General features: G+C 39.9%; 1 protein-coding gene across 1 annotated transcript in view; it reads left to right on the top strand.

The window, feature by feature from the left end:
- The window catches only part of LOC110956001 (thrombospondin type-1 domain-containing protein 7A), a 196,253-nt gene that overhangs the window by 150,211 nt on the left and 27,849 nt on the right, over window positions 1–18,193 (top strand). The window contains exons 18-22 of the mRNA XM_022201220.2: window positions 2,447–2,588; window positions 7,936–8,051; window positions 8,619–8,736; window positions 12,156–12,301; window positions 14,171–14,345. Coding sequence (XP_022056912.1) covers window positions 2,447–2,588; window positions 7,936–8,051; window positions 8,619–8,736; window positions 12,156–12,301; window positions 14,171–14,345 — 697 coding nt within the window. The remainder of the gene's footprint in view (window positions 1–2,446; window positions 2,589–7,935; window positions 8,052–8,618; window positions 8,737–12,155; window positions 12,302–14,170; window positions 14,346–18,193) is intronic.

The following is an 18,193-nucleotide window of genomic DNA, read 5'->3' on the forward strand; positions in this document are numbered from 1 at the left end:
GTGTTTGGACAAACAAGTATATTATGCCCTTATGCCATTTTTCCTGTGTGTTATATAAAATATACCACATACATCAAGAAAAGTGCCATTTTAATACTCATAAAATAATCATACAAAACATAAAAATTCCTTAAAATTCAGATTTTTAATTTAGCACCAAACAAAGAGTTGTAGTATGACCAGCAGGAGACAATTGATGGCTCCAGTGATTTTGGTGACTGTACAGTGTGTAAGAGTGAAGTTACTGAATTTTAATACTCATAAAATAATCATAAAAAATCCTTAAAATTCAATTTTTCATTTAGCACCAAACAAAGAGTTGTAGTATGACCAGCCGCAGCCGATTCATGGCTCCAGTGATTTTAGTGGCTCTACAGGGTACAAGAGTAAAGTTATTGAATAAATGTGTAGTGTCTCTTTTCGCTGTTGCAGCGGTTTTGCTATTTGCAGACGGTCCCTGTTCACTCGTTGCACCGCCGGCTGCTCATAGACGCCAATGTTATTTCTGTAGCTTGAAATACAGCGACTTTTGATAAAATTGGCCTTGTAGCACATTGTCTACCTTACAACGATTTGAAAGAGGCATCGTTCATGTTTTGACAACATATATCTCATGAGTTATTGATGCCGGAAGTCCGAATCTGTGAATATCTTTCCAACTTTACCGAACTCCACCAGATTCATTGTAAACTAAACTAATGCACGTGTCTGAGTTTGCAAAGAACTAAAACTGGACTTAATTTACAGCAATTTAGGCTGTACAATGGGCTGATTCATACGCCAATTGCCACGATTCATAATCTCAAATTATGTTTGTTTTGTTATTAAGCCTCCTCATTAGCCTCCTTGCATTAGAAGGCTAATGTGTCACCGGCCCGGCTCGTTAGCGTGCAAGCTAAGCAGTACCGTCTTTTGTCCATAAACTGTATATCAATTAAAACAGTACAGTTTCATGAAATAAATAAATTACAAGAAGTTGGATGTGTTATTTACTTGACCTGTGAGGCGTCACCTGCCCCGGTAGGTCCACCGGGTCCACCCGGCGTCTACTCTTTATAAATGGCGCATGCGCGTTTGGAGCAATCGGTGTTCGATTACCTTCCCCTGTGACCTATGTGACGTCATTCCAGTATTTTTCTACTCGTACCCATAAACTTGAATTCGTCCTCACAGGGAAGACTTCGTAGTCGTAGAAATTAGAGTTGCACTCACAACTTTTAGGTTCATACTCGTAAAAACAATCCTAACCCTTAATTTATCAAACTCATGCATATGACAGCAGAATTTTGTGTACAAGTTTTTTATTAACATACAAATGTTTAACATTACGAATACGAATGGTTAGAATTGTGGATGAATACTTTTGACAGTAATCTTATTCCATAGTGATGAACATAAAGCTGAAGGTAGTAATATTATCGCTAATTTGTGAGCATGATTTACCAGATAACCACAAACTGTGAAAATAATGAATTCTATTTTCAGAGTAGACAGGAGACTAAATGCTACCAGACATTTAGAGTAAATGTGCATTTCTGTGGCCAGTTGATGGTATAACAAGTATAATGTGATGATTTACCTCCCTCTACATTATGGCCTGAGACCTTTTTCTGTTAAACAGAGTACGTTTTAAATTTGAGCTTTATGAAGAGACAGCAGCCTCTGATTTCATCACAGAAGTAAAGCACACACCTACAGGCTACAGCACATACGCAATTTTCGTTCTTCCTTTTGCAAAAACTTGTAAGGTGTCAGAACATCCTGTTCAACTCCTCCGTCTCTGACACCTCTGATTCGTGGTAAAAAGCTGCTTTAACTGCTCCGGTTTCACCTGCTGTTCTCACAGCAGCACCCTGGCCATTGTTAATCACACCCCATTCTTTCCCAAAGTGCTTGACGCACCGACTTCCCACAATTCCAGTCTCGAATGTAGTCTGCAGTGGCACCAGCGGGGCCTCTAACATGTTTTATTCATCTTGCCAGCAATGGAGTTATTCAAAAAGCTGTCATTTTCTCCCCCAACCCTCACCACTACAAGCAATGACCGTGTAGAATCTTGCAGTTTATAATTCCAGCAGAATTTTTGTTTTAGCACTCTGTCATTTCCTGCAGGGAAAAATCAAATTCCGCATTCTGGGATGCATAATCTGAAGGAAAATTTACTTATTTAATGTACCTTTGTTTTTTGGGTTGTTTTTATTTTTTTCAACAATGAATCCTTTCAGGCAACAAGCATAAGAAGACATATGAAATCCTAAATGAATTGTGACTCAGTAAGCTCTGAAATAATTCATAATCACGCCAATTCACACAGTTAGCACCTTTATTATTCAATTACTAGTCTTACTCAAGCTCAGGGACGCATGTTTTCAATTCTTATTACTCTCTGCTTAATCGTTTCCACATTCTAAAGGCTCTAGTTTTTAATTTGAAGTCTCTGTTTTAGCCCTGTATGAGAACCAGCAATCGAGTGCGGATGGCATACACTCTTCGTTCCCCTAGTGCTGGCAGAGAGTGTCCAGAGATGACCGACAAAGAGCCCTGCAGCCTGAACCTCAACTGTTTCAACTACTTCTACAATATCACAGGTAAAGAAAATGTTGGAGAACTTTGTGCACAGTATGTAAAAAAACTGCAGTGGGCAGGAGACCCGAGCGGTTGCCATGATGGCAGAGCCGGTGTTGCTTTGTGATTTTTAAACTGCTGCCATTGGTGTATCAGGTTTGTCAACTGTAACAAAATGGCAAATTGGTGAAAAGAGCCCTTCAAATGTGAGCTTTTAAGCTGACTTTTAGCAGCACTGCAAGCATAGCCTTCCTTTCAGAATCCTCTCCAAGACAGCAATCGATAAATGACTCGTTTGTTTTCTATTTTCTCCAGCCTTATTACTTTTGTTTCTCCAGGTAAGATAATTGCAGACCATGTAAGGTTTTAGCAAACTTTGTGTAATGATAATGTAACAAACTCTTTAGAGTCCTACATACAGCTGCTCTTTGCAGAACTCATCTCTGATCATTCCATTCAACTCAATTTAATTATATAGCGCCAATTACAGGTCAAATTGTCTCAAGACACTTTACAGAACCTATATGTCCATGTCAGACTAATTTTTTGTTTGTTGGCTGTTTATCAGTTTAACTCCACTTTTCAAGCAAATGTTGAAGGTGCACACATTGTTCTCCTGCAGCAGAAACCAATAAAGGTTGAAAGATGCCAAGGAAAACATCAGGGTGTTGGCCACTGTGGTTAAATGCCTTGCTGATTGGTTTCTCTGTGGCGATTGCTGAGCACAGAAAAATACATTTTCGATTGACTTTTAGCTGCAACGTTTCTAGAAAAGAATTGAACTGGCAGCCTTCTCAAGCTTCCCTCTCTTATCTGCAGGACATCACACCTCCACATCACATGTCATGGAGGTTACTCTCTCATATTTCATTCTGGAAACTGTAGGAAAGTAGCCTAGCCGCGCTAGACAACCCACGGCAACAAATTTAATTCTCTGCCAGGGTGGGTCTAGTTACCCTCCATAAGGCTCGAGACTGGATTCTCCTAAAACTGGCCGGACCAATCACCATGAAGTGTAGAGTCAGAAGGCGGGCGTAACTAAGTGACAACAGAGGCGTGACGATTCTGACAGAAACAACCGGCGTACAATAAACAGTTATCTTTCGACTCGGCTTTGGCCACAGCCCTTAAAGATTTGAAGCTAAAATTCAACTTGAAAGATAAACAAAGGACGGCACTGAAGTGTTTCATTGAGAAGAAAGACGTATTGGGACTTATGCCGACGGGATATGGCAAATCCTTAATATACCAGTTGGCTCCGCGGCTCTGCTGGTTGGGAAGCTAACGGGACTTAGCCACAATCCGCCGGTGCTCTCGGAACTCCGTCAGCCTATTCGTTGCGTTGATTGGTTGTATACCTACCCAATTGCTGCAGAGGGATTTGATAGACAACCTTTTAGCCCGCCTCCCTCCCTGTCGAGCTTCCCTAGACCCTTGTGCCATCAGAAACATGGGTGTAGCGTGGCTAGGCTAGTAGGAAAGTATTTCACCACAAGTGAGAAAAATGCGAGTTTGGTATTGTTATGTATTTCATTAGGCTTTATTGTGTTGTTTTATTGTGCTGCTTTGCTTCCTTAAGCAACCCACCTCACTCCTTTGTCTTCCTTTTTTGCTATGCAGGGAGACGAGACATATCATCCTCACTGCTGTGTTCACAGTAGCATGCAGGTATCCCAGGGTATATGTGCATAACATACAAGCAGAGATTATTATTGGGTAAAGCGTTCTTTTTTTATTGTTGAGGCAGAGACCACCGAAACTGTTCCTTCCCTACATTCTTCTCTCCTATTCTCACTGTCTTTCTTTCCATCTCTTACTGTCGCTTTTTCTTGTTGCAATCTCCCCATTTTCAGTCCCCAGAGTGCCACAAAGCTTCTCGGCAGAAGGCGACACAATTCCCCGAGTTGAGCTTGCAAACGAGCTCGCTGCAGCTAAAAACAGCCACTCATCTTTGTCAGCGGATGGCACACTTCATGAGTGATACCTCAGCCTCCCCGTTGTTGCAGTGTGCTTTTTTATAAAACAGCATGCACACTGTGGTTGTTTAGAGGCATTGGCACCCTAGGTCTGGAATAAATGTTGTCTTTTCTCTTCACAGAAATCATTTTTTGGAGGTGAGAGGGTGGCAAGATTCAGCCACAGCCACAGCCACAGAATTTTTCTGGTGAAATTTACTGGGGAAAGCTTGTGTTGGTGTTGCTTTTAAATACTGGTTATTTTTGAAAGGAGGAAACGCGAAGCAGCCCGTTCGGCCACACAGCTCGGTGCTGGCATAAAAGGATAATGATGGCAGTCAGATTCATTGGATTAAAGTGAGCTGTTAGAAACCTTAAATGGCCTCTTTGTTGACAAAGTTGTCATCTGTTATCGACAGTGATCTTCACCAGCCAGAAGCTAGATAGAGGCTCCACACAGACAACAAAAAACAAGGAGAAGTATGTAATGCAACAAAGGTAATGAGCTGAAGTCAAGCTTCCAGAATGGCAAGTACAAGCGTACTCCCCAGTCTGCTGAGTCATCTTTAAGCCTAAAGTGGTGATTTGTATGCATGGCATGTAAAGCCTAAAAGATCTATCCAGATACGGTTCTAAGATGGCTTGAGAATTTTAGTATGTCAGCAATATGGCTGGTAATTAATTTGAGAGTGTTGCACTGTGTCAATATGTCGTATCAAAAATCAAAAAATTGATTGATGTTTTATGTAAAAGCCGTGGTCTCTGCTTCCTGCCACAGTATAGAAACCCTTCAGCTAAGCAACTTTCAAAGTAACACGAGGCAACATGGTGCGACAGTGCATTTCTCTGTGTTCACTCTTAAAACGGCAAGACACCCTACGATTGTTTCTCACTGTTTCCGAGTTATTTATTCTAAAGTGTAAGGAACTTGTGACAGCAGAAGATTTTCAACACCTTTGAACAGCGTCTCCTCGTGTTTTGTCGCGGCACGTCATCCCACTTCCACTGAAAATACATCCTAGTACAGAGGCAGAACACTGGTGAAATGGTGGTTTGTCGTGAGTTGAATACAATCCTCCTCTTGGTCCCTTGTAAATCCCTCCCACCTGTGTTCCAACGCGCTTGCACTCAGGGTGGTAAAATCAACAGCAGCAACCTGCCAAACACTGGTAAATATTTACTGGATGTGGTAAAGTCGTGTGGTCTTAAAGCTGATGGGTAGCGATCATTTTGTAAGTATCCTAATACTGTAAAATGAATTTTGCAGGAGGAGGTTGGATTGATGAGCATTAACAAGTCAGGTGACTTCTAGCAGATTTACGTTTTCATATAGTTGCCATCAAATGTAAATACCCTAAATCACTATTGTATTTATTAAATTTTATTCCATCCTTTGTAGTCTTATGTAGACAAGGTTTTTACTCAGGAACTATCTGTGCAGCTACAACTGAATGTATAAAACAGAGAGGGTATATGTGGTTCCAGACTACTTTCTCACTTGTATTTTCTAAAATATACAATTTCTTAAAATAAGTAGGATCATGAGAGAACTATAGACTCAAGACCCAAGCTGATTTAATTCATATTTTTGGATGAACACTAGACCACATAACACTTGAGCCACTTATAGTGATGGACCCACACATGATTATTATGATGATGTGATAATTCCTTTCTGCTGTCTGGAGCTTTTAGCATTTTTTAGCCTATTTTTTTTTCTACCCTGTAACCGTGTTTCGAGAGTTTTATTTGCAGACAGGTCAGCACAGAAGCTCTGCCCAGCATCTGTTAGCAGCTGGTTTGTCAATCATATGCAGAGTTACAAATAAATGCTACTTTTTGCTTTTATCTACTCAATATGGAAAGAAGCAACTGTTAGCTCCCATCTACATTTACTTGATATTATGTCAGTGTTGTTTACAGCTTCCTTTTCACCTGAAGGACCAGATTTCAGCAATTGATGTCATTAAGAGAATATAAGCGTTCCTTTCAGTGTTATCTGTTGAACTAATTGAACATGTTGGCTAATTTGTTTTTTGTTTTTTTTACATTTTGTGGACACTGCCTACAAATGTCCAGAAAATCAGCCAATACAGATTTTAGTAAAAAAATGTATGCTTTGTCAAGTATTTAGATACAGTAGAGATTTCACTTGAGAATTTAAAATGGAGCTATTTGCAGTGTGAAAGTGTGATTTAAAAAAGAATAACAACAGCACTCAGAGACTGAGCAGACTTGGTACCAGCGCTTAAGTTATCATGATTGGAAAATAAACTTAAACATGAATTGCACTGATAAAATTTGAAAAAAAAAAATGCATGTTTATTCACATTGTCATGTGGTATGAATCATTATTCTCTGTTTGGTCCCTGATTTAGCTCTGCAAGTCTAGTTCCATGATATTAAGATGTCATAAATAGATAAGTTGCTATCTTTCAGACATTTTGCCAAATTAAAGTCCAGTAAAGACATGAGAGCACCATGAGCTTGTCTCTGTATGTTTCCTTAGCTGATTGTAACGTGCAAGAAAACATTCATCAGTGCATTTTGTACCACCTATCTAGATCAAGGTCTTGTGAACTGCAGCCTGAGCAGAGCTGGCCAGACCTTCTACTCCCCTTTCACCTTCATAAATATTCCCGTCAGCATATCCTGACCCAGTCTCTCCTCCTAATGTATGCCCATATCACCTCAACTCTCTCCTTTCTCTGCAGAGGATCCGAGCAGGGATTCTACTCTGAGACCTTCTGAATGACTGACTCATCCTCTCTCTGAGGGACAGCCCAGACACCTGTTGTACAAAACTTATTCCTGCTGCTTGTGTCTGTAATCTCATTCTTTTAGTTGCCATTAACATTTTGTGGCTTGTGTACGTAGGAACATAGATCAATCAGTAAATCAACAGCTTTGCTATTTGACTGAGTACAGTGTCCCCATCACTGTTGACACTATCGATGAATCAACACCTTACAGTGGAGGAGAATTTTTAGTGCCCCAGATGGGTTGTTAGGGAGCGTTTCCCCAGGTATGGTCTCCTAAAGTAAAGTGGTCTTGGAAGAGGGCCCAGACTTGATACGATTCCAAAGATAAGCAAGATACCTCATAACCTCACTCAGGATAGGGACAGCAGCTGAAGTCGGAGGGCTTGGCTGTGTGGCTTTGGGGTTTAAGAAACAAACACAGAAACTGCAGCAAAGTAAACTTGTGATGCTCCGAGGCAACAAGACTTGGCAATATTATGTGGCATTGCATTCCAAACAGTGAAACCAATTCCATGCTTTAGGGGATCGCCTGCGATGTGTCAGCCAGACACTCGTGGATCTCTGCATTGTTGATTGTTATGCACTCTGCGATAATGTTGGATTGCAATTTTTTTCCAACATAAAAATGTGTGAATATGTTTGTGTCTCTTCAGACTGGAGTACTTGTCAGCTGAGTCCTAACGCTGTGTGCGGAAGTGGCATCAAGACCCGGATGCTGGACTGTGTTCGCAGTGATGGGAAATCAGTTGATATGAAATTCTGCGAGGAGGTGAGACCTGCAAAAATTCCTCAAGTATCTCCTTTTGTTTCTTGGGCAGATTAGTGTTTTTATACTTTCTTTCTCTGACACACTAATTTTTCTGAATGACTTAATCACATCACTCATTACAATATATTACCATCCCTTTCCAGTACTATTAGGCCCTCAGCAACATGAAATATTCAGGAGCATTCCCATGCAGAGATTGTTGTCGTTGCTTCAGGCTGAGCGCTTTATTCATTCATAATGTGTCTCAGCTCACTGTAATTGTAGCCGGCGGGCTGTGGCAGAGCCGTCCCCACAGCTATTTAACCCTTGGCCCACTTCATCATCTGGCTCATTCACAAAAACACATTGTGTCAGAATGGCTTTCACAGTAGCCCTGATACTCCAACTCTGCTGGCCTGATGCTGCCCAGCAGTCTGCTCTTTGCCAGAACAAAAGCTTCTGGGAATCACAGTATTGTGAGGTCAAGCGGCTGTGTGGCCGTAACAGATTGAATTTGCAACGTAATGACTGTTTGCTTATGATGTGAGTGATTTGATAATTTGTGATCATTTCAAACATGTGCTGCAGTTGGATTTGGAGAAGAAGTGGCAGATGAACATCTCCTGTGTGGTCGAGTGTCCCGTCAACTGCCAGCTGTCGGACTGGTCGGCCTGGTCAGAGTGTTCGCAGACCTGCGGATTGGAAGGTAAGATTCATCATTTAAGTTGCACATTTTTATCTTTAGCAATGTCTAGTGTGCTCAAAAAGCTAACAGTGGCAGGAAGAATAAAAACTGTGATCTTTCATGAACAAGACATCTACTGTAAACACTGGGTTACCTTTTACACCAAATCATTTCTCTTATCTAAAATTTCCTTCTTCTACAGTTTCCATGTACACTAATATAGTATAGGGTGACCATACGTCCTCTTTTGCCCAGACATGTCCTCTTTTGAGAGGCTGTCCGGCCTGTCCGGCCGGCGTTTATAATGTCCTTTAAATGTCCGGGTTTTTGATCTTGCCTAGCTTGAGCGCGTCACAGACCAGTGTATTTATCATTCACGTTGAATGGTTCCTTTGGAAACACGCTCTGAGAGGCGGAGTTTGAGCCGAACCCCGGAAACATTCACAAAGCAGTACAGAGGCGCTCCACACTCACTCACTCCTCGCAGGCTGACAGGCAGGTAGACACTCTGCGAGAGAACACTCGAACCGAAAGAAAATGCCGAAACGCAAATGTCATTTCACTGATGAAATGCGAAAAAAGTACCCCTGTTTTTGTCCGGGTCGTGTCAAATGGGAGGCAGAATGTACAGTCTGGGATACTGAAAATTTTTCGCGCGCGAGCTGGAAGTGTGTCCTCTTTTCAGAGAAACAGAATATGGTCACTCTAATATAGTACCACTGCTGTCAAAGCAAAAGCCAAAGCAAGTGAATACAGAAAGGTTGAAAAATGACTTATAAAATCTAAGATTTGGGAGTAATAATACACCAGATTCACATTAAAGATGAGTCTAGAAATGTTTTTGTGCATGTGTTCTTGTTACAGCCAAAGCTGGGAGCATTATGGTTTCAGGTTGCCCATACATATGTCCTGTTCTTGTGTGTGTAATGTCTCAATGACACTTTTAGACCATCTCTTCAAATTTGGTGCAAGCCTTCACGTGGACTCAGTGATGAACTGATTAGATTGCAGTGGTCAAATGTCACTGTGACCTCACAAAATGCTCAAAAATTTATAGACTAATTCTGAAAAAAATTCACACAAATATCTAATTGAACTGAAAGGATGACGTGATGACATTTTATATCTAAAAGGTCAGCTTAACCGTGACATCATAATGTTCTGCCAAACCACATATTAGCCATTATTCAGTGCCATTACTCAGGAACAAAAAGAAAGATGGAATCAAACTACAGCTTGACTGTTTGACAAAAGTAATATGTATAAAATACAGCCATGGCCATAAGTTTGGACACAGCATGGCTTCCTATGTCTGTTTTGATGTCTATTACAGAACATAACTAATATGTTTTGACAGCACCAGTTTAATTAGTCAACAAATCAACAAGGGATATAATATTATCAATAAATTCCAAGAATTTTGAACAGCTTTGTTCCCAAAGCTTTCACAACCGAATTTGGTAAGAATAACAAAATGACACCAAACTCTTTTGATGTTTTTTTAAATATGAAAATTAATATAGTTCTCAGGAGTTGTGTACTGTATTGTAAGTGACAATTTTGTGGTATTTTCTAAGATTCACAAGCGTCATGGTACTTGTGTCCGAACTTATGGCCATGGCTGTATGATTCTGTATTGACCAGGCTGAACTTGCTTACTACCCACTCTTAATAGCAAACGGCCAAACAGATTCTTAAACAACAACAGGGATTTATGATCTTGGACTTATGAACTCAAGTGAAGTTAACCATTAATGTCACTCGTCTGCTGTTGATTCATTCATTGCAAACGTTAAAACCCACAGACTGTTGATTGACATTCACATGGAGGCGATAAATAACGCACAAGGCATCAAGAATTTTTTTTCATTTAGCTACAGAAAAGGTAACAGGATCAACTTCATGATGCTTAGTGGCTAAATTACCTTTATGTACAGTTTGTGAATGTATAAATGTGTGAATTAAATACATGTAGACATGTAAAAGCATGCATATGTAAAGCTTTAAAGAGCACTTTGTCCCACATTTGCATTTGTTAGAAGACATGGACAGTTTTCTGTGAAATACTAAAGCGTGTTGTCGCTGAGTAAAAACATGCATGCTCAGCATAACATTCTTGGATGACTAAAAAGTCCCACATCAGATACTTCCTGCTCTCACTGGAGGCGTTTGGTGAGAAAAACTCACAAAAGCAGAATAGAGGAAGTGTTTATTTAAGAGAAAGCTATTGTGTTAGAGTCTTTCCAAATGACCGGCGAAAATTTGTCCTCCTGTTGCCTGGTTGTTGTTCCGGCGGTTCACACACAATTGATTCTGTCCTATTATATCTTCCTGCTCCTCGGGGCTGTGGGAGCGCTTTGAAGAAGAGGTGGTATTGCAGTAGTTGTTAAATCACAAGGAATAAGATAAAAGTTTAGAAAAGGCTAAAGAAGCAAGAGGGGACCTCATTTGATGTCTTTTGTGTATGTGTGTGTGTTCCTGTGTGGGAGGCTGTGTTATTGAAATAGGATATGAAATTGTACAGTTTGTGTGTGACTGCGTGGGAAGGCAGGTTTGTGTTTCACAAGTTGAAAGGTGTTGTAGGTTGGCAAAGGGGCATTGTGAGGTGAGTAGATTGCTGGCTAGGCAGAGTGAAAATGAAAGTGAAATATGCAACAAATGGAGGGATCTGAGATTTGAGAGTGGGAGGTTTACAACAGGTACACAGGAAGGTTGTGTTTGAAATGTGTGTGAAGGGACTCTGCATTGAGTCTTTCGGCTAATTCATAGCCTCAATTCTGCACTTACATCAAACGCTGTCCGAGGTTTTGTAATGTATTGGATTTATTTAAACAGAGTTTGCTGATTGATGTGGAATAAAAGCCTTTTACTCAAGCTGACCAAGAACCAATCAAGACGGCAGAGAAAAAGAGCAATATTTCTGGCCATTTAGAAAATCCTCGGTTGTGAAGTGCTGTTGTGCACAGTAGGATTAATTTTATACATTCAAAACAAACACGTACACATTCATTTAAAATGGGTTCTTTACAGAGAGAATGGATGGCTTATGTGTGGTAAACCACAACGGTCAGTGCTTGGGCCAACACTGTTTGCATTTAGTTTATTGTGCAGAAAACAGCCTCGTTGAACTTGGCATTTTATCGAGAACTCAAAAGCTCTAGAGGCTTATTAGAAGTAAAAAACTGACATTTATCTTCAATCATGCTGGTAATACACAACACTCAAATTTCACTTCTGGAACAGAGAATTCATTACTGAGGATCTTTTTGTTTTTCTAACTTGAATGGTGCTGAAATAGGCAGTACAACCTGGGCAATATCGATAATGACTTACTGTTTGAGAAGGACATGAAGATGCCAAAACATATGTATAAAGAGTACATAATTGTCACAGGAAAATAATAATATACAGATGATTTTATTTCCCTTGTGTTTCTCCAGGTAAGATGTGGCGCCAGCGGTCGGTGGTTCAGGCCTCTCAGGGTGATGGCCGGCCATGCCCTCTTCAGATGGAGCAGTGGAAGCCCTGTCCTGTCAGACCCTGCTACCGCTGGCAGTACAGCCAATGGTCTGAGTGTCGGGTGGAGGTAGGCCTATAAATCACAGCACATTATACCATAATCCGGGAACATTAAATATTAATAATTGCATTGATCACTGTCAGATACAAGAAATGCAACTATGACAAGTCCCTGGCTCAACTGAGATCAATGAACCTAAGAGTTTGAGCCAAAAAGTGGATTTTGGGAGGCAGAAGTCTCAGCACCTGGCAAGGAATAATGGAGTCTTTAGTATTGATGAACAACCTCATCAAATCCCTGCTCATACAGTTATTTTGAGAGATGGACAGTAAAAATCAATCTAATGCATCTTTAATGCTGATACATTACTGTAAACCAATACTTAAGCCAAGAAATTTGGCAGCCTCTACACTCCATTTTGCATTGTGGCCACCAGATCAGTATTAAAACCTTCTACTGCAAGGCTATGTGACATACTGAAAAACTCCGCAAGCTTATGTGTAGTTTCATGGGCTGTTATAATTTAATTAAATCATTTTGTCAACCTTTCAAGTGTCTTTAATCTCTACCCTTCTCAGCTGTATTAAATAGAGAGACAGAAAGCCAACAATTCCAAATTTAATTTACAATCATTTTCTATAAGCTGGTGCTTCTGTTTACAAACAAACTCGTTTTTTTTTTAATGTGAAGAGAAGCTGCAGTCTGATTTCATGCTGTAAAAAGAGCAAATAGATTTCCACACAACAGCAGGACACACAGTAAAGTTTGCTACCTCGCTGAGAGGTTGGGGATGTGCAGCCCGTCGCCTGCAGCTCTTCATCTAACAGCTCAGTGTTGCTGCCTCTTCTTGTTCCGTTTCTCCTTTGAGAAAATTAAAATGATAACACATTTTAAACAGATTTCCAGGTCATGTTTTGTTGACTCTTTTTTGATGACTGATTTTGATTAGCGCTAACCACGGTGGCAAATTTGTAGTCACTTACTGTGACTGCGGTAGAATAAAAGCTATCCTATGGTTCGCCACTTGAATATCTGCAATTTGAAGCTGCTTCAAAGGAAATGTTTGCATTAGCAGTAACCTAATAAAGCTCTCATATGGTTGTGCGAGAGTGAAGAGCAAACAGTGAGAGTGACATTAAAAAGGTCAAATTAAAAACGAGAGCAACAGATCGGTTTGCTTCCTGTGAATCTCTCATGTCTGTGCACTTGCAATTAAACTACTAGATATGGAGATGTAACTACAAATTCTAAATATTGCGAACAAAAAGGCTGTTCATAAATGGTCATGAAAACAAGGTTTAAATATAGAAAAAATCATCAGGATTGTGGCTTTAAAAGCCTTAAAAAGCCAAAAATGAAAGTAGATTTTGTTGACTTCACTTCATTAATTTACCATATAAGTATTTCCATAATTAAATTATCAATAATAATTTACAATATTCTCCTCATTTAGTTCAAATGTCTCATTATCTACATCTGTGTTTAGTGATTGTTTATATATAGTTTTTGTAATGAAACTGAATAAGGTGCTTTTGCATTCTACATTTTAAATAGTTGTGTACACAGCGTGATGTACATTCGTCTCAGACTGGAGGTTTAAAGAGCTGCTCATCAATGTTTCATGTAATAATGGTTCTGTGTAAAGGCACAGATCAATGACGTTAAAATGTACTTTAAAAATGGTGTCATTATTTATTATTTACTCCGTTTATTGTTGTTTAAACACAGCATCTTTATTGGTCAGCAGCCACTTAAACTGCTTTGTTTTGGAACCGTAGTATGACTTCAGGTTATCAAGTAAAATGGCAGATAGCCAAAAGTCCACTTCCTAGTATTAAGCTGTCACCAAGCAGCTGAAGGGTCATGTAATGCCTCCCTCTCACTGTGGTAACTCATCACCCTCATTCTTCTTCTGTGGTGTTCCTTCCCTTTCAGAGTGTGGTTTGTGGACACGGCATGCGTTACAGGAACCTGTCGTGCTTCGTGTCGGACGGTTCCATCGATGGCGAGGGCAGCCTGGTGGACGAGGAGCTGTGCAGCAGCCTGGAGCTGGCCGTCGACGGAGACAAGCAGATCACACTGAAAGAGGCCTGCACCCTCCCATGTCCAGGTAATAATGCTGCCTTCAACCACTGCTCACAAAGGGTAGTTATGACTTGTTTGTGCTGCATTAGCAACCTTTTAAAGTCATATCATCTGCCTGGACACAACAGAAGTGATTTTGCCATGTTTGAGTCAGCCTTGATCCATGTTTTTAATCATTTCGGTTTCTCAAAAAGTGTAGCTAAAATAAATCAATTATTGCTTATCAATTATTTCAAAGTTCATGTTCTGAATAACAAATGCTGTCTAAAAATATGTCCTCTGCCACACAAGAATAAGCATTCAGTCAGTGACTCCCCAGATATTTCACTAAAATACCACTGACTGGCTCTGTGTGATCCTTCTGAATGTGGTATTTTCAGTAACTCAGGATTTGGGAGTATATCCCTGTAAATATCACACTTCATAGTTTTAGAACACTGAAGCTCTCTGGACCAGTTAGAAAGTGTTAACTGCTAACATTAGTATTACTTCAGTTTGATCAAATCTGTGGTTGTTGTCCGTACGAATCTGGTCAGTGAATCGAGTCGTCACATTAATGCATCATCACGCTCAGCTCGTTAGAGTTGAGAATGTTAATGAAATACAATTTTGCAAGTCCAGTTTTAACTATTAAAGCAGTGGTTTGCAGTTCCAAACAAATGTAAAATTGTTCTTTACAGCTCTACTTTACAGTGTAGAGGAGCTCAGTTTAATCAGCACAACACAGACAGCATTTGTCTGCAGTTTGATTTATATCACAAAGCAACTGCTAAAAATGTTTTTTGTTACTGGGTTGATTGTATCATCTCCAGTCAATAGTGCTCAGCATCTATTCTTCTAAAATTATATGTATCTTCTTTAGACAAAGGCAAAATAAATGGAACATGTTTTGAGTTTGTATAACTGCTGTTTGTGTAGGCTGCATTTAATGGTAGACTCTGTATTTCATTGCATGTAGCAAGCATTTTTAGTCATGATAGCTATCCTTTACATAGATTTGAGTCTTTTTATACTGCCACTTTTATAAGACACATCCACTTCTTTTCACCTCACAGTGAGTTGAATAAGAAGAGTGTAAAACACACAGAGATTTTCACTGGAGGAGCGGTCAAAAGGCAACCCCTCATAGGCCTCCCACCAGCTAGTGCTATTTGTTGAAGTGTCCGGCCAAGCCAGAGGCACCGCTGTCAGGAGCTATTTTCTGTTTTATGTGGAATGCAAAGACCATTTGGACCACCTGCTCTTTCAGTGAAATAGACGGAGGTGAATCTAAATGGAAGCTGTGACCCCTACAATTCAATTTATTCCATTTTTACAGCTAAAAAAAACCCAAAAAACATAGAAGCGAGGTGATTAAAACACACGCAGACAGAGATAAAATAACAGAAAAAAGGGGGTGCAATCAATAATCTGTGTGGGCAAGATAACAAAAACCTTAAGGGCTTAAACAAAAGACAAGATGGCAAGCTGAGATACAACCACACTGAATAACAATATGCTGTATACGTGACAATAAGCATAGATTTTATGCACTTACTCTTTCATATATGAATGGAGATGTTGATTAAGAGGAGAATAGATTGAAGAAGTATTTATCTGTTGATTATAATGATGAATAAGCTCATGTGAAAGTGCAGGGACACAAGACGCTAAATATGAGGTGCTTCATTAGCGCAAGCACTTAAATGTCATGCATACTGCAGTAAAGAGACTCTTAAGTGATTTTTTTTTCTTCTTTTACATTGTTAACTTGTGTATATGATGTTTTTATATGACTGAGACACATCATGAGAGCAAGTAGCAGTGAATGCCATGACTGAGCTTTTCCACCTTGGAACTGCAAATCACCAATGACAATCTCAAAAACAATTCAGTTGTCCGAGGTTTGCATACATAACAAAGAGACCGGTCCGTCAACTTGCAGGGTGGGATTTGTGTAATTCTTCTGCTTCAGACTTGGTGTCCAGCTCAAACATGTACTGATGAATTACTTCAATATGACAACCTGCCACTGTGCAGCACAGAGTATTTGAGCAGAATCATAGGTGGAGGCTGCTGTTTCTGTGGAGTGACATCTAGACCATTTTAAGACAGAAAAGCATCATTTTTATTGATAAAACCATCTAAATATGTATCATTGATGTACAGAAATTCCTTTTGGGGTTAAATCAACAAATGGAAAGAGACTTAAGCAAGAGACAGATTTCTGCGCATTTACAAGATTGGTTTCTTAGGTTTGTTACATATAAAGTTTTTAGACATGCATCAGTACACTGCAATTTTGAATAGAAATGCTCAGTCATGATGCAGACTGCTGATCTTGCTGAATACCTGATGTTCAACGTATCGAAACAATGTTAATTAGGTTTAAAAAAAACTTGATGGGTTATCTGAGCCTACCATGTAGAATTATTGTGTCCCTTTGCAGTCAATAATAGTAATTACACTAACTCTAGTAACTCCATTGTCTTCTACAAATACCAACCTGTCCACTAGCATATAGGTGACATTTAAGTCTATCCTCGGTCCTTGTCTTCCATACCAATGGTAGTCGGTGTTTGCCTTTGATCGCTTTCTTTATGAAGCTGTTTTTGATCTGGAGCATCAGCGTCTTTTCTTGGATACCTCCTAGGTTTTTCCACTGTAGCCTCCACAAACATCTAGTTCCTGCAGAATACTCATCATTGCAGTTGCTCTCCTCCTCAGCTCTGGCAAAGCAATCATTGCTGATTGACATAAAACACATCACTACCAGTGTGGGAATGTCACCATGGACACCAGATTTGAAACTTGGTATTCTGCGAAGGGATTTACCTGCTGATGATTGGCTTAATCAGCAATGCTTGAACTCATTTGGCTTGAATGCAACAGACGTCCATTTATAAGACCTGCACTCCAGCTCTAAGCCAACACAGCCTTTAGAAGTTGGATTAAATCTCCTTTCAGTGTTTGTAGTCATACAAAACAGTCTTGTCAAATGGGTTTTGAAATTTGGATGCACACATTGGCAAAAATGTCAGCCTCTCTCATCAAATGACATTCTGTGTAGTGGTAGACACAAGGAAGAAGGGTTAGGAGTCTTAGTTAAATAGCTCCTAAATACTTTATCTTTTCAAATAGCTTGTTTAGCAGCATGAAAGCATTTTAGGCTCAAGACTAGCCAGTGTGTTTGCCAGTGTTGACTGTTTGGGAGAATTGCTGGTGTGTAAACCGATTAAACAACAGGACAGCGCAGATAATGTTACCATCTACTCAGCAGCATCAGGACCTGCTTCCTTACACCAGGTAAATGCTACACATTCAATATGCTAGTCATGAGTTGTTGTTTTTTTTTGTAACCTGTAAACCTCAGACAAAAGAGTGTGCTTAGTTAATTCATCATTTCTTCCTTTATGATCAGTTTCTGTTGTTCGTATTGAGATCTTGGCTGGACACGCAAACAACTGCAGCTTTTCTTATAGCAGATAAACACACTATTTAGTGTGATTTTGGTTTTGGAAAGAAAAAGAAAAACATACTGCTTTCTAAATTCGTCCCATGTACCTTCAGCTGGTGGAGAACTTCAAAGCTCAGCAGACTGCTCTGCCGAGAAAATCACCGCTCAGGACAAATATGTACCTAACATCATTGTATTCCTACATTGCACTGAGTTGAGTATATTGCCTGTGATATTTGCCCAATAAACAGTACATAATAGTTGTCAAGCAGACCAAGATGAAGTGTAGCTAGTAGAAGACTGCTGCCATGCGCCTTTTGGAGGACCCACAAAGCTTGTTGGTGTGCCATGTGTGCGCACATTTTCAGCATGGGTAGCCCCAGTGGGTAACAACCCCACAAACCTGGCAGTGTCAGTTCACAATCGACCTGCACAGG

This window comes from Acanthochromis polyacanthus, chromosome 12 (assembly GCF_021347895.1).
Source record: "Acanthochromis polyacanthus isolate Apoly-LR-REF ecotype Palm Island chromosome 12, KAUST_Apoly_ChrSc, whole genome shotgun sequence".
In the NCBI taxonomy this organism is placed as follows: domain Eukaryota; kingdom Metazoa; phylum Chordata; class Actinopteri; family Pomacentridae; genus Acanthochromis; species Acanthochromis polyacanthus.